We start from the raw sequence: 22,336 nt of genomic DNA on the forward strand, positions 1-22,336 counted from the left end.
AATATCATGACGGAATCTGAAAAATACCCCCCCCCCCCCATTATTCCAGGTGGCTTCATCACCTTCTGACCGGAGGGAAGTCTTCCTAATGGCCACTTTTGTCTCATAATTGCCTATCTGGACATTTGGAATCGCTTGGCTAATTTCTTCCTTTCATTTGTAAGAGCGGGTGCCGCTTAATTAGGGCGCCTTGGCTTGAATCTGCGTCTCAAAAATCGGCCTACGCACTCCTTACCCGCGTTTTTTCAAAGGAAATGGGCAATGGGTAGTGCTTCTTTGATCCAGCACCCCCTTGGTTATTACATGGAATGGCCAGACTGTCTACAAGGTAACATGAGTGGAATCTGTTTACATTTTTCTTTTGGATCTTCTATTTTTTAGGATTGATTGGACTGATTGATTTCCTGCAGGAGACGAGCGGCGGTGCGGTGGTGTTTCATTTATTTTTTTCACGCCACACTATTGCCCGTAAATCATGGCGGATGTTGCCCAAGCAGACGCTCGGCGGATGCTTCATTAGGTACACCATCATTAAATACGAAAAAAAACCTACGTCTGCTTTTTTTGCGGAGGGAAGACAGTCTCTGTTTACAAATTTTCGGAAAAAAATTTCTCTCTAGCGAAATCACCGAAATGAGAATTCCGACTGGTCGCCTTCTCATTCCATTTGGGTGAAAAACTCAGTTAAAATAACTTCTTAGTACTTGAGAGTACTTGAGTACCGTATTTTCACGACTATAAGGCGCACTTAAAAGTCTTAAATTGTCTCCAAAATAGACAGTGCGCCTTATAATCCAGTGCGCCTTATATATGGACCAAAACAGAAAACCAAAGACGAAAAACCACCACTGTCGGATATTAAAAAAACACAAACGCCTGTACTTAAACAATACTGTTAAATATGCAGATCAGCCATGTTAGTTTACAACATTTCCCATCATATAGCTCCTCCCCCCCATACAAAATATCCAAAACATCAACAATGGCTGGCTCTAGAGGTGACTGTAAAGTAGTGAGTGCTTCATACCTGGAAATCAATAGCAATTTCCGTATTTTCACCACTATAAGGCGCACTTACAAGTCTTACATTTTCTCCAAATTAGACAGTGCGCCTTATAATCCGGTCGGTGCGCCTTATAGTCGTGAAAATACGGTAAATTTGACTGTAAGGACTGTACACCTTCAAAAACTCTATGGGGTTCAAATCTGAAGATTTTACTCGACATTTGCATTCCTGAAAAAAATCTTTTCTCCTCATTACCGCTCAAAGCGTACCGTCTCTTTAAAAAAACAGCCACATTTTCCCATTTGATCTTTTTCACGACGCTGACACGCAAGTGACAAAATAAGGACATAAATAGGAGCAAAAAAAACAACAATGGAACAGATTGATGCAGATATCAGAGACATCAAAATATCCTCCGTCCTCTCTTCACGTCTATCCCCAAAATGGACGATAGAGGGCACTAGTAAGCAAGGAACAAGTGCTTTTTTTTAGAGTAGAGACATTTTCTCTGCACCACCTGTCTTCTGGCATTCCTCCCTATTCCTTTTTCCCCGTGAATTTCCGCTCACTTCAAGCCGGGGTTGTCAATCGTGTCTTAACTCTTTCAATACCACTGACCCGGACTGGCGACCAATCTTAAAAAGACCTCTATCCCACTTAGAGTGGAAGAACATGTTTCAGATGCCGTTTCCATGAAGTTAAATAAGGACGGGAAAGGGGTGTAAATTGGACACCCATAAAGAAACTGCTATAAAAATCTTACTGTTCTCTGTTTTAGGTGCGCGCCTGTTTACACACGGTGGGGGTGATTGAGGCAGAGTGAGCGGGAGTGAGCGAGAGGGAGAGAGAAAGCGAGAGAGAGCGAGAGAGAGCGGCGAATATCATTTGCGAGTCTCTCTCCGGGTGCTGCAGAGAGAGGCTGCCGACGGACGTCTGCAGGCGAGCCGACAGGTCGCCTCGTGATCCTCCACAAAGGAATCCGGCTCCCTCAAGCCGACCCTCCGCAATCCTCGCGGATTTTTTACTCCTTCAACGCTAATCCTGTCCTTTTTTTGCGGGGAGGACATCCCGGGAAAACTAAAGACACTTGCGGGATGAGAGCAGCCTAAGTCAGGTGGTTTCTCATCATCTTCACCAGGAATATCGGCAAGAAAATCAAGAACGGAGCTATAAAAAGAAACCTGAGTGTCCAAGCGGCGTCTTTTACGCGGGTGAGAATCCAGCGGTGTGCGCTGAGACCCTTATTTTTTCCGCTGAGGCGTCATTTGAATTCATAAAGCAAGAAAGGGAAACTTGGTCTCTTCCCACTGCGGCGTGGGTGATGTAGAAGAAGTCCCAGGCTTCTAAAAAAGCATTTTTTATCAACATCTAAGCGTCAAGATTGTTTTTTTTTGGTATTTTTTGGTGGACCATCTGAAGGGAGCAATGAGGACTACTGCTGCAGTGGACTATTTATACTACTGCATGCTTATCTTGCAGTTTGTACATCAACCCGCCGCCAAGCAGGTGCTCCGATACCGGCTGGCCGAGGAGGGGCCGCCGGACGTACGGGTGGGTAACGTAGCCGCCGATTTGGGTATCGTGGCGGGCTCCGGCGAGGTGACATTCACCCTGGAGTCGGGATCGGATTTTTTCAAGATTGACAACATCACCGGCGAGTTGAGTACCAACGAGAGGAGAATCGACCGGGAGAAACTGCAACAGTGCCAGATGATCTTTGACGAAAACGAGTGTTTTATCGATTTTGAGGTGTCCGTCATCGGCCCGGCGCAGAGCTGGGTCGACCTCTTTGAGGGGAAAGTTATTATCTTAGATATCAATGACAACACCCCTTCTTTCCCATCGCCCGTATTGACGCTATCGGTGGAGGAGAACCGACCTATCGGGACTCTCTACTTGTTACCCACCGCCACGGATAGGGATTTCGGACGGAATGGGATCGAGAGGTACGAACTGATCCAGGACGCCGGCGAGAACCCTAGACGCCCTTCGGGGGATCCGTACTCTGGGAAGAGGAGGTTCGAGGAAGGGGCGAGTAGGAGCGCTGTCTTCGAACTACAAGTGGCGGACACTACCGATGGCGAGAAGCAGCCACAGCTTATCATCAAGGGGGCGCTGGATCGGGAGCAGAGAGATTCCTACGAGCTGACGTTGCGGGTGAGGGACGGCGGCGACCCCCCACGGTCCTCGCAGGCTATTCTGAGGGTGATGATCACAGACGTTAACGACAACAGCCCTCGTTTCGAGAAGAGCGTGTACGAATCCGACTTGTTGGAAAACAGCTCGCCAGGCGCCCCTATTTTGCAGCTCAAGGCGGCAGACGCCGACGTAGGGGTCAACGGGCAAATCGAGTACGTCTTCGGGGCGGCTACCGAGTCGGTACGGAGGCTACTGCGATTGGACGAAAGCACGGGGTGGCTAAGCGTCCTGCATAGAATCGACCGCGAGGAAGTCAGTCAGCTGAGATTCACCGTGATGGCTCGAGATCGAGGACAACCGCCTAAAATGGACAAAGCTACCGTCGTCTTGAACATCAAGGACGAAAACGATAACGTCCCGGCTATCGAGATCCGTAAAATCGGACGGATTTTCCTGAAAGACGGCGTAGCCAACGTGGCGGAGGACGTAGTGGTGGACACGCCCATCGCACTGGTGCAGGTTTCCGACCGCGATCAGGGCGAGAACGGTATCGTCACCTGTACGGTGGTGGGGGACGTACCCTTCCAGTTGAAACCGGCTAGCGAGATGGAGGGCGAGCAGAATAAGAAGAAGTACTTCCTTCATACATCGGCGCCATTGGACTATGAGAACGTACAGGAGTATAACGTAGTCATCGTGGCGGTGGACTCTGGGAGCCCCAGTTTAGCCAGTAACAACTCCCTCCTGGTCAAAGTGGGCGACACTAACGACAACGCTCCGGTCTTCGAGAGGAACGTCGTGGAGGTGTCTTTCCCGGAGAACAACGCCCCGGGCGAGAGGGTGACCACGGTAGCCGCCGGAGACGCCGACAGCGGCAAAAACGCGGAGATAAACTACTCCCTGGACTCCTCGGTTAACGGGATCTTTTCCATCGACCCCGATAGCGGCGATATTCGGGTAAACGCCATCATGGATCGAGAACAGACGGAACGCTACGAGTTTAAAGTTGTAGCCCGAGATAAGGGCGTAAACACCCTCCAGGGCTCGGCTACTGTGGTGGTCCTGGTCGCGGACAAGAACGATAACGAACCCAAGTTCATGCAAGATGTCTTCACCTTCTACGTGAAGGAGAACTTGGATCCTAACAGCCCTGTCGGCATGGTGACGGTCATCGATGCGGATAAAGGTCAAAATGCCGAAATGAGTCTTTTCATCGAGGAGGAAGAAGAGATCTTTTCCATCGAGAACGACACCGGGACCATCTTTTCCACGTTGTCCTTCGACAGGGAGCTGAAGACGACCTACACTTTCCGCGTAAAGGCCGTGGACGGCGGCGAACCGCCACGCTCGGCTACCGCCACCGTCTCTCTCTTCGTGATGGACGATAACGACAACGCGCCTAGCGTCACCTTCCCCATCAACAACTCGTATACCCTCCTACCCCCGTCTAGCAGCATCAGGACCGTAGTTCGGACCGTCATCGCCGCGGACGCCGACACGGGCGTCAACGCCGATTTGGGGTACAGCATCGTAGGCGGTAACCCTTTCCGGCTGTTTGAAATCGACGGGGGTACAGGGGTGATCTCCCTAGTGGGGAAACTGGAACTCAAACACTACGGACTCCACCGGCTGGTGGTCCGAGTCAACGACAGTGGTCAGCCTTCCCAGAGTACCACTACACTCGTCCACGTCTACGTAAACGAAACCCTGTCCAACTCCACGGTAGTTGAAGCCCAAGTAGCCAAAAGCTTAAACACCGCCCTCAGCACTAACATCGCCGGCGACCCTAACTACGACTTGAGCAAACAGCGCCTCAGCATCGCCATCGGCGTCGTTTCGGGCATCGTAACAGTCATCCTCATCATCCTGGTTGTAGTCATGGCCCGCTATTGCCGTCCCAAAAGCAAAAACGGCTACGAGGCGGGCAAAAAAGACCACGAAGACTTCTTCACGCCGCAACAACACGACAAATCCAAAAAACCCAAAAAAGACAAACGCAAACAAAAATGCAAACAGCCACTTTACAGCAGCATCGTGACAGTCGAAGCCTCCAAACCCAACGGGGGGCGCTATGACGGCGTCAACGAGAAACTATCCGACAGCCCCGGAATGGGCCGTTACCGTTCGGTCAACGGGGGTCCCGGTAGTCCGGATCTGGCCCGCCACTACAAGTCCAGCTCCCCTCTGCCTACAGTCCAACTACACCCGCAGTCACCTACAGCCGGAAAAAAACACCAGGCGGTTCAGGACCTCCCACCGGCCAACACCTTTGTGGGCACCGGAGATAACATTTCACTGGGATCGGACCACTGTTCTGACTACAGCAGTCAAACTATCAACAAGTACAACAAACAGGTAATAGAACATCTATCACTTCTTCTTGTTGTTGTTCCCTAGCCACTCTGCAATGGATTCCGGTTCTTTCTCCTACTGCTTTGTCTAGAGTAATGCGTTCTGACAGGGCTAGTCTCAGTAGTCGTGTTGCCTTTATGCTGCTAATGTGTGTCAAGTTAGCCGTATTGATCTGTTTTGGTTTGGAGTGCCATTCACATGCAATATTGAAAAGGGACCATAATGCCCCTTAAAATGAGCTCATCCAAAGGAGGGGGCGGGGCTTAACGTGACCCCTCCGGGACTCCAGATCTAACATACATTGACTAATGCTCGCATAAGGGTTTGGTTTGTGGTTAATTTATCCCAGAGGCGAAAGATAGCATGCCAGGGAGTTTTTTTTTTGAGGAAAGGGGGCGGCGGCTATCCCGCACAAGGAAGCCTTTTCTTCTTCCCGAAAAAGTTCATCGTAGCTTTATTAGCGGCCATTAAGCGGGTCACGTTAACATTCCAGTCCAGCAATTACCCAGATCCAATTGCTACCTGGTTCTTTTTCCATCTCATTTTCAGTCACAACTCTTCTATATTCTCACAAAAACAACAAAAACAACCTTTCTAACCCTCCACCAGGTGATTCGCCAAGGCTTGATTAGGCATTGTAATGAATTATTGATCCGTTTCTGCTTTTATTTGACACGGAGTATATCTTGGTAGCGCAGCCTGTCACTAAAACCTCACGCTTCACCAGTTCCCCCCGTGACACTTCATCTTGTATATATACTTCATATATACTCTAGGTACCGTATACAGACCACTATACTCGTATTCCCAAACCCTCCCGGCATCTAACACCGTCTATTTGGCCGTCGAGGCTCCCGAGGGGTGCGGTACGCCATTGCTTTCGGATGTCTCCTGCATAATTAAAAGGCCACTCCATCTTTCGCATTGTATTATGTGTCACTGTGTTGCATTTATATAATTATTTACCGCATATTTGGCGCCTTTTCTGCTTTTGTTTTGACTCCCGGTGTTATTATGAACAAAAACATAATTATATTTGAATATTTTAGGCTCATTACGAACCAAAGTTTTGGGTTTTTTAAGTGTGTTTTGCTCTTTAGTGCAATTATTAAAAATATAAGATATTAGATTAAGGCAGGGGTAGGGAAGCTATGGCTCGGGAGCCACATGTGGCTCTTTGGATGAGTGCATCTGGCTTTTTTGCTAACCTGTGAGCTAAAATATAGAAATTGGTGGTGATAGAACTGAGATATTACATCTAGAAGTACTTTAATCTTCATTTTTTTTGCTGTAGATCAGGGGTAGGGAAACTATGGCTCATGAGCCATATGTGGCTCTTTTGGATGAGTACATCTGGATCTTTGCTAACCTGTAAGCTAAAATATGGAAACCCCTAGTGACAGAACTGAGATATTACATATAGAAGTACTTTAATATTCATTTTTTTGCAGTAGATTCTTCTTGGAATGCATCTTCTCACAGATAAGCAACGGCATAAGAATATTTAAAGGAAATATTCTTTTTTTCCACTTTAAGAGTAGTGAATTTACAAAAATTTAAGAGTATGGCACTTGTTTACATGTATGTATTTTAACTTTGAAATTTGTAGTATGGCTCACAAGGAATAACATTAGAAAATATCAATTTTTTGTGGCTCTCTTGGTCAAAAAAGCTTCCCAACCCTTGAATTAACCCATAAACTATCCAAATTAACCATCAGTCAATGGCTAGCAGTCCGTTAAAATGATCCCTGGTCTTTAGGAAGAGCTAAAGAGTACCAGAAGAAAGAAAACCCTGTTTGAAAATACAGAGAAAGACCTAGTGTTCTGACAAGAGCCTTCGGGGGAGGGGGGACGGTGGGAGAAGAAGACGTGGGGACGGACAAGGCCCGGGGGTTTGAGACTAAGCATTCACTGTAAGCTCTCTGGGTATCGGGTTCGTTTTTCCTCTTCCTCCTGATCTGACAAGTCGGCCCGGAGGAGGTAGCCAGGCAACGGAACGACTTTATCGCCATTTTTACTTTTAACCGAGTCGTTAAAAAGCAACTGATCTGGACATTTCCTGCCACTCTAGTTGATAAAATATTAACACAGTGTCTTAACACATGCTCTCCTCTTCCTCCTCCTCTTCAACTTCATCATGAACACCCACTGCCGGACAATTTGCTTTATTAAGACTTAGCCGTGGTTTCCATTTATGAAAATAACACAGCTCTCGGACCTTTAATGTGGGCGGGATTTAAATTACTTAGACGTGAAATTAGTTAAAGGTTATTGGCTTTTGTTTTACTGATGTACTTTAGATGTAGAGCTTTTTATGTGCGGTGAACCTAGGACTTTTCTTTACTTACTTTACTTTGTATGTACTGTTAACGGATGCACTTTTTTATATGTATCGTATACATTTTTATATTTTTGATACATTCCTTTACTTACTTTACTTTGTACTTTATACTTTTTATTTTAATGATGAGTATGTTAATACTTTAGTCCTATTTTTCTGTTTATGTTTCATATGTACTGTTAACGGATGCACTTTTTTATATGTATCCTATCTTGTATTGACCCCGCCCATCTGTCACATTTTTTAAGTCAATCTGGCACCCCCCGGGCTCAAAAGTTTGCCCACCCTACCGCTATCTAACCAAGTAAATCCTGTGAGTTGATTTAGCATTGAACATTACATATAGAAAAACTATAAGTCCTTAAGGAACAAGAATGTAGTACTTCCTAATCAAGAGTTTTTCAAGTAGCTCTCTCCAGATTTTACCCGGCTTTACTTGAGATCAGCTTTGTAAGACTTTAGATTAAATTACCCAGCAACTGGTTGTACGTAAAAAAAAAAACCAAACGCTATCTTAAAGAGAAATGGACATAATTTAAAGAAAATGGCGACTACGGAACTGTAGCAGAAAGCAATTCGGTGTAGTGATTTAAATAGATTTTCTGTAAAGCAACGAGTAAACAAAAGAAGTCCGTTTCGGCTAATGAACTCAAAGAAATGTGAAGGAGGATTTTTTAATAGATAAGCGTATCCGTGGAGGGCGTCGATGCTAAAAAGATGGTGCGCAAGGGTGCCGTTTTCAAGGCAAAAAATACATCTAAATAATGAGGTTGGAAATAGAACAGGGAGTAAGTATTATGACATTTTTGGACGGGTGGCATTGGATGGAATCGGGAAATAGCGGCGCTTTTTAGTGAAGAGAATTTTCTGCTTTTGTTCTTAATCATTTTTTATAAGCTTGATTGTAGAGTGGATGATGAAAAACAGAGGTTTTTGTCTATCTTTTCAACTATCTCGGTTGTCTATGATGAATCCGCTAGCGAGCTGAAAATTCCTCTCCAACTCACAACAAAAGCTCTCGTGATTGAAGGAGCCACTCGGGCTCTCGACATCTGTCACGATAAGAACACCGGCGAGAGGAGGCGGCGTCGGGGGATGGGGGGTGAAGGAGAGCGACTCTCGGACCCCCTACGCCGCCTCCTTCCTTGATTACCAGGACGTTTCTTTCAATTTGGAATTTAATTTGCCGTTTTTCGCCGATTTCTATCCGCCGTCAGTCATTACGGGACGGCTTATTACCGGTTTGTTTATCTAAACTCGTTGTTAACGTGAGTTTACGCGGGAAATTGACTTTTACAAGAGTCCCAGGGTCTATGATACGCCAGGTCGAACCCCGGTTTCAGAGTCGGTTAGATGGGAACATCACTTAAGCTGCGGCGCGGTGGCTCTCGTGGGAATAGTCGGCTGTCGACCCGCCGCGTTGCGACACAGATCAGACGCGAAAGCTTGTTTGTGTGACTAATGGACTCCACGGCGCTGTTGTGTCGCCGGCGACGCTGTACCTCATCAAAATTGCAAAAAAATGTCTGGCAGTTTGTCGGTATTGTAGTCTGGCTATTTTGTTGTTTTGTACGAATGGCCTCAGGCAGTCTTTTGTTTCCATTCAAACAGGTCTTTGCGATTTACTTCTCAAGTAAGACCCTTACGTACTTTTCCAAGTCGATAATTACAGTCATAGCTTCAGTTAAATCAAGTATAAACATTTTTCAGTCTTGACATTCATTGGATATCTAGTCTTAGACCAGGGGTGGGTAAATTTTTGGGTCCAGGGTGGGCTACATTGACTTTAAAAATGTAACAGATGGGCGGGGTCAGCACAAGATACGATACATGTAAAAAAGTGCATCCGTTAACAGTACATATGAAACATAAACAGAAAAAAACGGACTAAAGTATGAACATACTCATCACTCATCATTAAAGTATAAAGTATAGCGTAAAGTAAGTAAAGGAATGTATTAAGAAATATTAAAATGTCATTATAAAAAGATAGAGGGGTTGTAAAACATTAAAAACAAATAAGAATGGACAGAACTACTTTTTAATTAAAAAAACTACAATAAAATAATAAAACATTATTTAGACAACGTTGGCGGACCGGATTAAAAAGCCTAGCGTGCTAGATGTGGCCCTCGAGCCTTACTTTTTCCATAACTGGTCTAACCTGTTATTTTTTAATGTAATACGCTAATGACAGATATGTTTTTCAGGCTATTTTTTGGAATATGATCCAACATGGTTGTCAAAAACTTGACTTAACCTATTGTCAACATAAAACTGCATCTGACTAACGTAAATTTACAACTAAAAACTAACATTAATGTCAAGATTCAGTCTCACAAGTGTTAAAACTCAAAGTCAGATTTGGTCCAAAACCTGTGCCTACATTTCGCTTGGGTGACTTTCCCCCAACAGCGCTTGATCAATCACCCCCTCTGTCAGATATGTTCGCACCGGCTCTGAAATGTCACGGCGTGGAGCCAAAAGTCTACAGCACCCCCCTTTCCCTCCTTTTCAAGGGCCCTTGATTTAAAGCCCACCCACCAGCTCTTCTCGTTGTCTTCGCACCGTCGGACACGCGTAACCATAATTTAGCCTAAGTGCCACACTTTGCTCTGGCAGGCGACTTAAGAGCTTGTCAACACAAAGTGGACTTGTTTATGAAGAGAAGACAGGTGAAGACGACTGTTGAGGGATTGAGAAATTACTATCGGTGTAAAAAAGTACAGTCATTTCCCAATGAATTAGCCTTATACATCTGTCAGGGGGTGTCAAACCCGTGGCCCAACCCAGTCAACAACAACGTACGACTCTGGCAACCCTCCGATGTAGGAGGAGATTGAAATCTATCAAAAATTCCCGGGTTTCCGGTTCCAAGAACTTGTTCAAGCGTACCCGTTCTTTGTTCAGATTGATTTTCAGCACCGTTTCTTTGACTATGACCTTCTTTTGTTCATGTAGATCTAAAATATTAACAAGTTTCGAAATCTGACGATTTTATGAGCTATTAAAACCGGTTGGCGGATAAATAATAGATTTGAAAGCTTTACATTTGCAGTGTTTCCTTAACAGTCGGCAGTTATCTTCTTCATGTTAGCTAAGCGCTACAGTGGAATAGCGTCAACTACTCCTTGTACTATCCCTCCTCCCCTTTTTCTAAGCCCCTCCTACCCTTTAAATGAAATTGCGTATGGAACAAGTTTGGCGAACATCCGTCAAAACATCGTAGCTCGCCGTACGCGGGTCGTACGGCGTTTCCTGCCAGGGGAAGAACCGCCTCGGTGTACGCGGGTCTTCCATCATCCCGCGTGCTAGCTAGCGACATGCCTGAGAGGGTTTCAATATCCTGCATGAATATGAGTACGCAGGGTGATGGAGAGGAGGGGAGTGTTTATCTAAGAAACGCTGTTTGTCATGTCGGGAAATACGTTAGCATGTTGGCTACGTAGAAAAGTGTAGGAGGGAGTATTGGCTATGAATGCTAATCTTTTAGGGACATCTACGTCGCTATGTTAAGTTAGCAAAATGAGAAATGTAAACTATGTTAGCAAAGGATGAAGTACCGTATTTCCACGACTATAAGGCGCACTTAAAAGTTTTAAATTTTCTGCAAAATAGACAGTGCGCCTTATAATCCAGTGCGCCTTATATATGGGAAAAACTGACAACCAAAAACAAAAAAACCACCACTGTCGGATATTTAAAAAAAACACAAATTCCTGAAGTGAAACAATACTGTTAAATATGCAGGTCAGCCATCTTAGTTTACAAAATCTTCTATCATATAGCTCCTCCCCCACATACAAAAAAATCCAAAACATCAACAATGGCTGGCTCTAGAGGTGACTGTAAAGTAGTGAGTGCTTCATAACCTGGAAATCAATAGCAATTACCATATTTTCACCACTATAAGGCACATTTAAGTCTTAAATTTTCTCCAAAATAGACAGTGCGCCTTCTAATACAGTACGCCTTATAATACAGTGCGCCTTATAATACAGTGCGCCTTATATATGGAAAAAATGTCATTCATTGAGGGTGCGCCTTATAATGCGGTGTTTCTTATAGTCATGAAAATACGGTACTAGTCTTGAAAGTTTAGGAGGTCCGTGTATTTTGTTGTACTGTAAAAGTACTCTCTAATTTAGCTTCTCGTCAGATAAATGGATAGAAGATCCCCAGACATTTAATTTAGCTCCAGGCGCTAGATTTGTAGCATCTTGTCCACTCGTTTGGGATTTAGCTTTGATATCACCTTTTGCTCTTTACGCCATCTCTAGAGACGGAGTTTTTTTATCGTCTCTCCCCGGCAACAAAGTCCTTAGCAACAAGCACTAAATCAACTCGGCCACCGGGACGGTACACAGCCATTTTGGATCGAGAAAATAGCCGGTTAGGTCGAGCTTTGTCCGGCATTGCGGTAAAAGCGAATTGTTTTTTTTCTACAAATTGTCAAGGGGAAAGTGTGCAAGTAACCGCTACAATCAAGACGGGAAATTGTAGTTTTTTGACACGCTTGGTTGGGCGGGAGTTTAACACTCGGGAATAAGTTGTAATACTCTGGATTGGATGGCGGAGTCGTGCCCGAGGGGGGGGGAAACGGGTGGCTTTGTGGAAATGGAGAAGGTTGTTGTTACAGTTGTTGTTTCGTTCAGGTTGACGAGGGAAAGGAAATGACATCAATCAAAAACGCCGTGCCTGGGGGGGGGGGCGCTTAAATCATCAGAATGGCAAAGCAAGCTTCTTCAGCACATTTTCGTTTTGGTTGGTTGCTTTGTACACTTTTTTTGTTGTTGCACTCGACAAGCATCAACTTGAAGAATGTTTCATTAGAATTTGATTGAGGAACATGACTTTTTTGGGCCATTTCCAGGTTAAAAAGATTGTCTTTCTGGTTTAAATTAATTTCCGTATTTTCACGACTATAAGGGGGACTTACAAGTCTTCAATTTTCTACAAAATAGACAGTGCGTCTTATATTCCAGTGCGGCTTATATATGGAAAAAACAGAAAACCAAAAAGGAAAAACCACCACTGTCGGCTGTTAAAAAAACACAAACACCTGAACTGAAGTAATACTGTTAAATATACAGATGCCATCTTAGATTACAAAACATTCCATCATATAGCTCCTCCCCCACTGTAAGATTTTAAACCAAAAATCCAAAATGGCTGGCTCTAGAGGTGACTGTAAAGTAGTGAGTGCTTCATACCTGGAAATCAATAGCAATTACCGTATTTTCACCACTATAAGGTGCACTTAAGTATTAAATTTTCTCCAAAATATACAGTGCGCCTTATAATCCAGTGCGCCTTATATATGAAAAAAATGTCATTCATTGAGGGTGCGCCTCATAATGCGGTGCGCCTGAAAATACGGAAGATGACTTGCTAAAGAATGGATTTTGATTGAAATTCCTTCTCATTTTTATGGGTACCTCTAGGTTTAATTGAAAATATAGGGATTGAAAATATACCTGGAAAGTTTTAGCCATTTTGGTTCCAGTTTAGCTTTTGACAAGTCGCTAAGTTCCTCAGCGGATGACATTTAAATGTGTGTTATGGAACTCCCTAGCCGGACATTTAGCCGCCATCGAAATTCCGCTAACGCCGCGGCAAATGTTTGAGCAGCGCCGATTGCTTGGCGACCCGCGGAGCAAATTGTGCGGGTGATTGTTTGATCTCAGCGCAAATGTGCTTAGCGCGCAAACCCCGCCCGCTTTCCCTTGACGGGAGGGTCGGATTTAATTCGGGGAGCGCCGACTTGATCTATTTAAATACACGTTTCTTTACTCAAGCTCGCCCCCTCTGGTCGAGAATGGTGGACGATTTACGAGCTTGTCATTTAGGTTAAAAACGTGTGCCAACATGGGTTTGTTTGAACGATTCTGGCGAGGGGGACGTTTAAAAACGTACGCCGTTGTTTGCCCAAGAATCCTTGGTGGGTATTTTATTGTTACTATGGCGATATACCTCTACCCTAGCTACTGCTAACTACTCTCATGGCAATATGCCTAGATTTGGGTGGGTGGGACTAAGTGGGACTACAGCTGGCCCATAGATGGCGAAAGGATCACTCGGATACGGCGCCCCCTTCTGAAATGTCAATCTAATAAGTCGTGATACACTAAAATGGCGTTATATACTAACATTTTGTAATAAAACCACTTGGGGGAGCAAAGAACACTTGAAAACGCCAAAGTCCCGGAAGGACAATGAGCAAACAACCCCCGCATTTACTACAATCGGACTTGTACTTTTATAAAAACACATTAGTTAACATTGACGATCCATTAAAACTTAACTTAGTCATCACCTAATCGTTTCTAGTTCGCAAATTGAGCTTTTTTAATGGCTTTAATGTTAATTAGTGACTCAAATAATGAACTAGATCATATGTGAGTCAACATGAAGTTAATTAGTCAACTTGGGTCATGGAAGGTGCATACAGTACGTAAAAAATACATATTTTCAATTGTTATTCATTGAAAATACACAGAATTTACTAGAAGTAAAAATACATGCATTTTTAGTCATTTCACTGCCTTTAAAGTAGAAAAAGTCTCAGAATTGTTGAAAAACTAGTGTCCAGATAGGCTCAAAGTTCAACATAGACCCATAAAACACCCATCAAAACAACCACATATAGCTCCCGAGCCATAGATTCCCTCCTCCCGCCACCATATTTCACTCGCCACACTTTCAAAGGTTGCCTCACGGCGAGCGCCCACCGTTCTCCAATTTTTCAAAGCTGTCACTCCCTTCCCGTGTATCGGCATGCGCCGGCGCACAAAGGCCATCTCCTCCCGCGGCTGTCGCCATTGTTGTTGTCATTGTGCTGATGCAAGGTAAACACCGTGTCGCCCGCCCCCTACCCTTTTCTCTCGCCACAATGCATCACGTAGACCTTTCCGCCTGTAGAGAATCCTTTTCTACCACCCTAAACGACACATAAAAACCTCAAAATATGACTTAGCCAATGACGAAAAGCCTCAACACTTCACCGGACTCGAACCCGAACGCAAAAGTCAAACCTTAAAACCCACAGTCCATCCAATTAGCTAGAAAACCACATAGATTCCCCGAATTCCTTCCCCCCGTCCCCAAAGAAAGCCGTCAAGGACACACCCTACGGGGCTATTGACTTAACTACTTGACGGCTACTACTTAAACAAATACTTACTTAGCTTTCGCAGTAAGCTGACACCTTAAAAAACACCCTCGACTACAATTTCTCACACAGGTGCCAAGTAGGCTGCCTGATGACAGATGTAGATTGTTACCTTTATTCGTGAGAGCCTTCTAGCAGGCACCATTTTGATTTCGTCTTCCTGATAGCTTTGTTTTGAAAAAACTGGTTGACAAGTTGTTGTTTTAACACTTAAGGCAATGACCCTAAAACCCTTAAAGGCAGGGCCACCCACAGACAGAATTCAGTACCCTAAATTGACATTTTGTTGCCTAGAAAACATAGCAAAAGAATACAAAAACAACCCCTAAAGAGATGTGTGGTTGTATATGTCACGCTAGCCTGCCCTTCCTAATTAAACTCTGTTTACCGCAACGTACTTCAAGCAGTCTCTGGACTAATTATTAGACCGGGGGCGCCGCAAAAGGCGTGTTTGAACTCTCCCACGCCGTTGACGGAACTACCGAGGCCAGACAGGAGATAGGAACTCCGGCGTCCCATCCCCCCCCATCCCTCCGGACATATCCTACTACGTCTGGCCTTGTTGATTTGTGCATACCGGTCGATAATGTTGCTAAAGCTCTAATTAGCAGGTTGAAAAAAATGTTTTCCGTGCCAAAAAATGCTCTCACGATAGCGGAGTTAAAAAAAAACATCACGAAAAACTGACCAAACGAGTTTTATCGGTGGAGAGGTGTAAAAACTTGGTATTTACTTTCACAATATGACCTGAAAGGTAACAGAAATTGACTAAAAATGGAGTTTATAACATAAATTGGCAATAAATAGTCACTTTTTCGTATTTTTAAGCATTAAATGTTCATTACCAAGTACCCAAATTGCCCGTAGTTACCTATTTTACTACTTTTACCAATCCTATTTCTTCTTTTTTTCAGATTATTTAAAAAAAATCAACTTATACCCCCATCTCTACCACATATACCCCCAAAAATACGATCCCTTACTTTAAAAATGCACCCAAAAACAACGAAAACTGATCTCTCGCTAACATTTCGCCCTCCAACCAACCTAAGTTCCTTCTCCTACACCTCCACTTCAAATTCCCCCTTGTGGCGTCTTTTTTAATTAGTCCGAGGTGAAAAAGACACAGATGAAGGTCATCCAAATGGCTTAGCGACTTAAGGGACGGCGTTCGTATCTAATTCGAGGCCATTCGTCGGGTCGTTGTATCACCAGGGCGAAATAAAGCCTCATCTTCCCTTCCTTAGAGCCAAAATGGCTGCCTTTACTCCTCCTGTACATAGGTTTTCCAAAGGAGCAGTCATACAGAGACGCTATCAGGTATAGATTTCCAGTAATAGTGCTTACTGACAGCACCCGGTGTGCCCATCAAGCTATAATGGATTGTAGGGGCGGGGAATCGATGTTGGATAAACAGCAGGCCGCCGCCGCCTTCCAATGTTATTCAAACAAGCGCCAGGCCCAATCTCTGATGGGAAGGTTTATATAGAGCACCCCGGCTTTGTGTCTAGACGGCAGTTAGCGGCGTTTTATCAGGCATAAAGAGGGCCTCCTGTATAGTCTCACCTACAGCCTTTCAGATTAAGAGCGAGCATCTTAGCGCACATAAAACGCCACAACACTTTTTATCAGTCTGGGAATCCGCCGGAACGCGTTCCGTTCAATTGTTTTCTTTACGTTTTACAAGAGGATTGACAATAACTTGCAGTGGAAGCACCGAAGGGAACGCTATCTGTCTTAGACTAAGCGAGCTATGTTTTATTGTTGTTTTTTGGGGGGTTTGGCTGTTAGGGTAAGATGGGAGGAGGCGTGGCTAATGATAAAAAGTAGACTAAGGTTGTGTAGGTTGACCTTTGAGCACTTTTGAAGCCATGGAGGTCTGTTTTAGATGAAAAGAGGGGTGGTTAAATGGCAAAGACGCCCGCGGGAAACGCATCCGGTGCTTCCCACGGTCGCGTATACTTTTACGAGCGGCGAGTTACACGTAGGTACGAGTGGGCTAGACGCGAATCAAATTACTAGTCCGCGTAAATAGTTCTTGGTTATTTGGACTCAGTACCACGTCAGGTATTTCTGAACTGTACAAAATAAAGTCCTACTTCTACTTACGAATGCCTTTCGGTACAAATATGTATGTGTGTATGTGTATCTATGTGAGTATGTGTATATGTGTGTATGTTTATATATGTATGTGTACGTGTACATGTGTATATATGTGTATATATGTGTATATATGTGTATATATGTGTATAGATGTGTATATATGTGTATAGATGTGTATAGATGTGTATAGATGTGTATAGATGTGTATATATGTGTATATATGTGTATATATGTGTATATATGTGTATATATGTGTATAGATGTGTATATAGGTATGTGTGTATGTGTATAGATGTGTATATATGTGTGTATATAGGTATGTGTGTATGTGTATAGATGTGTATATATGTGTGTATATAGGTATGTGTGTATGTCTATAGATGTGTATGTGTGTATACATGTGTATGTGTGTATAGATGTGTATAGGTGTGTGTAGATGTGTGTAGATGTGTGTAGATGTGTGTATGTGTGTATATATGTGTATATATGTGTGTATATGTGTGTAGATCTGTGTAAATGTGTGTAGATGTGTGTAAATGTGTGTGCATGTGTATATATGTGTGTATATGTGTGTATATGTGTGTGTATATGTGTGTATATGTGTGTATATGTGTGTATATGTGTGTATATGTGTATTTATGTGTGTATATGTGTGTATATGTGTATATATGTGTATATATGTGTATATATGTGTATATATGTGTATATATGTGTATATATGTGAATTTATGTGTATATAGGTGTTTATATGTGTATATATGTGTATATATGTGTATATATGTGTATATATATGTGTATATATCTGTATATATGTGTATATATGTGTGTATATACATAAAAGAACAGTTTTTGGGACAACTTTACCCTAAAAAAATACCCAGCATGACAAGCTGTTGGCAGTGAATATATCAAAGAGACGTTATGAAAAAAATAGCCACTTGTAGTAGTGAAAATATGGTAGTTTTGCGGTGGAGTTGGCCGTGGAACAATGGCGAAAGCTGTCAGCGCCACGAAGCCTCTGATTAACTATTAAAAGCATTGACATAAAACACACTGTCATCGGGCCAAGGCTGAGCTCTCGCTCAAGCAAAACAAAACAGGCCGTCACGTAAAACATTTTACGATGAATATTTTAGCGGCTCTAGAGCTTGCGCTCCGCCACGCGTCTTGGCGCTAGCGGCGGTAGTGGCGTTGGCGGCAGATTGTAAGGCTTAAACCCGCCTCCCGTCTGACCTCCTACTTTGCCGGCAGATTTACTTTACTTTTTGCCATTTTGGATATATGACTAAATCCCTGTGGATTTATCCAGATGGTCACTCGACCGGGGAAGCGGGCGAAGAAAAAGCAATAAAAAAAGGAAAGGCACTCGGATATCGTTGCGGACGATGATATTCCCGCGTTTTTTCGGACCTAAAGATACTTTCCGGGAGTCCGGGAAGAGGAATTTGCATTTACTGGATTTTCACGACTATAAATGAATGACATTTTTCCATATATAAAGCGCACTGTATTACAAGGCGCACTGTATTATAAGGTGCACTGTATTACAGGGTGCACTGTATTGTAAGACGCACTGTATTATAAGGCGCACTGTATTATAAGGCGCACTGTAATAGAAGGTGCACTGGATTATAAAGCGCACTGGATTATAAGGCGCACTGTATTATGGGGCGCACTGGATTATAAGGCGCACTGTATTATAAGGCGCACTGTATTATAAGGCGCACTGTATTGTAAGGCGCACTGTAATAGAAGGTGCACTGGATTATAAAACACACTGGATTATAAGGCGCACTGTATTATAAGGCGCACTGTATTATAAGGCGCACTGTATTATAAGGCGCACTGTATTATAAAGCAGACTGGATTATAAAACACACTGGATTATAAGGCGCACTGTATTATAAGGCGCACTGTATTATAAGGCGCACTGTATTATAAGGCGCACTGTATTATAAGGCGCACTGTATTATAAGGCACACTGGATTGTAAGGCGCACTGTATTATAAAGCAGACTGGATTATAAAACACACTGGATTATAAGGCGCACTGTATTATAAGGTGCACTGTATTATAAGGCGCACTGTATTATAAGGCGCACTGTATTATAAGGCGCACTGTATTATAAGGCGCACTGTCTAAAAAATGGAATGATTTACTTATTTTTTAAAAAGTTACTTAGATTTTCCTATTTAATTCATTTATTTTTATGTTTTTCATGATAATTTTTAACTCTGGCTTTTGTGATTAGTATTATTTTTTTAATACTCATGCATATTTAATCAAGTCACTGCACTATAGACACCAAATCCAACGATAATGATTAAAAAATAATGCAAAAAAACTTTTTTTCAATAAGAAAGTTCAACAAAACAAATCAGAGGAATAAATATAGATATTTTTTAATTGCCTGCCAGTGACAATAATAAACATGCAATAAATTTTAAGTAGATAGGATTGTTTATGTTTTTGTGAAAGGTTAGGCAACTAGTACCCGATTGGGCTCAAAGCAGCAGCCATTTTGGTTCTTATTTAACTTTTGTGTTTATCTAAAAACAAAAATGAAAAAAATTGGATTTTTTTATATTTATATATCGAGAAACTGAATTAAAATGAACGAATACATCGCTAAATCCAATTTAAATAATAATTGGACTAAAAAATAACACATTTTGAAAGAATCCAATCAGAAAAATGACGAAAAACTTCTATTGTACCATCCCAAGTACAAAATGTACTCTGCTTAATATACACTTGCTATTTCTTACAAATGAAAAACTAGCGGACAAGCCATTGTGTCGTGGGTTCTTTGCCAAAAAAACTAACGGCGCCCTCTGCCTTTTTTTGAGGGCGAGCTTTTGTGAATCCGGGAAATGAAGCAAATGCTAAATAGGCGCTGTAATAACGCAACCGAGCAAGAACAAGAACGGGGAGGCCATTTGCAATTCAACAACTGTCATCAGCGCTAACGCGGGGCGCTGCCAGTCCGCCAGAAACGCTATCTTATCATTCCCCGCTTTCATATGCGGCTTGACGTCTCCGCGTGGAGGCGGCCGCCCGTTATCGAGGCGTTCCGTGGCTTTTTACCGATTTTACGCATAATAGCCTAACGTGTCCGTCCTTGTTATTGGACGCCATCTTCATTCAGGTGTTTTCTGGCAGTGGAATAATGCGTACGCTCATTAAAAAGTAAAATGCTGACGGGGGTGCATTTGGCGACTTTAGCGGAAGGCGGAGTTAGTTAAAAAATGGATGTGTATTGTTGTCAATGGCAGGGAATTAAATTGTAACTGATTTTTTGGTTAAAACAAGAAACATGGTACGTTTTCTCAGTATTATTAATTTAAAAAATAGAACATGTAGTTCATATTAAAGGTTTATTTATCTTTTGAACCAGTTTTTGTTGGTTATGAGGACCAAAATGGAGGAAGTTGCATGAATAAAACAAGGTAGACCATCTAATAATGACTCAAAAACACACGGGGTTTAAATAGGGTTGATTATTATATGACACACGGGGTTTAGATAGGACTGATGACCAAATAACACACGGGTTTTATATAGAGCTGATGACCGAATGACACACGGGGTTTATATAGGGCTGATTACCAAATGACACACGGGTTTTATATAGGGCTGATGACCAAATGACACACGGGTTTTAAATAAAACTGATTACCAAATGACACACGGGTTTTATATAGAGCTGATGACCAAATGACACACGGGTTTTAAATGAAACTGATTACCAAATGACAAGCAGCTTATTACAAGATGAAGGAAAGTCCAGAGGGACTTAAGACACACCCACAATTCCACCCAAAACCCTAACAACATTTTTGTTAAATGCAAAAAATGGAAATACTCAAAAGATACTTTTGTTTATCATCCTATTCATAACATATCTCGCAATTTATGATTTTATTGGATCCCTCTGTCGCCATTTGTTTCAATTTATTGATTTATAATTGTATTTCCTCACAAAAAAATCGAGATTATAGGACTCCATTTTGTACAAATATCACCAAGCATGAATTTTGAACAGGGTTCAAAACCCGGTTGCAAATTGTCCAATTAGCAATTCCGTGGGAGTCCCGATGACGTTTGTTTTGACAGCGTGGATCCGTACGGAAGGACGGCGTCTCATTTTTTGACGTCCTTTGAAAAAAAGCCGGCAAACGCAAACAGAGGTGGGCTGCCAAAAGCAGATAAAAGGCCTTCCTCGCCGTTTCTTTTGACCTCGCCTCTCCTTCCTCGAGAGCGCCGCCTCATTACCGGCGGAAGGGATGTCGCCCGTCAGATCAAACGCCGTCGCCACCAACCAACCACACGCCCCGTTAAAACACCCGATAACGTCCAAAAAAAAAGGAAATGCCGTGACAATGTGGACACGTTTCAGAGCTGAAACTTCCCTTTGTGAACTGGACTTTTCGTCATTTTATTTTTCAAGTGAACAGCTAAGCTAATCCGTCCTTTTTTCATTTTTCAAAGAAACGTTTGCTAAGAAACTGTCCTGCTGTGCCATTAAGATCTGAAATGAAGTCTTTTGAGTTGTTTGGCAGAGAGCGTATGATAGATTAGCTCATTTATGAACATTATTAGTGCAGAAAAGGTTGGTTTTACACGCTAAAATGGATAAATTGAACTACCGTATTTTCACGACTATAAGGCGCTCCGCATTATAAGGCGCACCCTCAATGAATGACATTTAATCCATATATAAGGCGCACTGTATTATAAGACGCAATGACTATTTTTGGAGAAAATGTAAGACTTTTAAGTGCGCCTTATAGTGGTGAAAATAGGGTAATTGCTATTGATTTACAGGTTATGAAGCACTCACTACTTTATGGTTTTTCGTTTTTGGTTTTCAGTTTTGGTCCATATATAAGGCGCACTGTATTATAAGGTGCACTGTCTATGTTGGAGGAAAATTTAAGACTTTTAAGTGCGCCTTATAGTCGTGTAAATACGGTAGTTTTGACAGAAGATTCCGGATTTTATGAATTGTTTATGGCTCTTTCCATCAAAGAGGTTCCTGAGCCACTTCTATAATAGACAAAGACCCCCCCCCCCCCCTTGTCTCATTTTGTAGTCGGTTCTTTCCACGTGAGATTGTCACCCAAAGTTTCAGTGCCAAAAAAAACCTGCGAATGTTAACCGCGCCTGTAAATATAGCTTTTTAAAAATGCCATATTGGTGTATGATGGAGTAAAAAACCA

General features: G+C 42.9%; 1 protein-coding gene across 6 annotated transcripts in view; it reads left to right on the forward strand.

The window, feature by feature from the left end:
* Positions 1-1,884: 1,884 nt before the first annotated feature.
* The window catches only part of pcdh7b (protocadherin 7b), a 64,350-nt gene continuing 43,898 nt past the window's right edge, over positions 1,885-22,336 (forward strand). For 5 of the 6 annotated variants that reach the window (XM_077742151.1, XM_077742152.1, XM_077742155.1 and 2 more), the window contains exon 1: positions 1,885-5,500. In XM_077742151.1, coding sequence (XP_077598277.1) covers positions 2,432-5,500 — 3,069 coding nt within the window. In that variant the 5' untranslated portion in view covers positions 1,885-2,431. The remainder of the gene's footprint in view (positions 5,501-22,336) is intronic. The other variant, XM_077742149.1, reaches the window with a different exon arrangement.

The sequence above is a fragment of the Stigmatopora nigra genome, chromosome 20 (genome assembly GCF_051989575.1).
Source record: "Stigmatopora nigra isolate UIUO_SnigA chromosome 20, RoL_Snig_1.1, whole genome shotgun sequence".
Lineage (NCBI taxonomy): Eukaryota > Metazoa > Chordata > Actinopteri > Syngnathiformes > Syngnathidae > Stigmatopora > Stigmatopora nigra.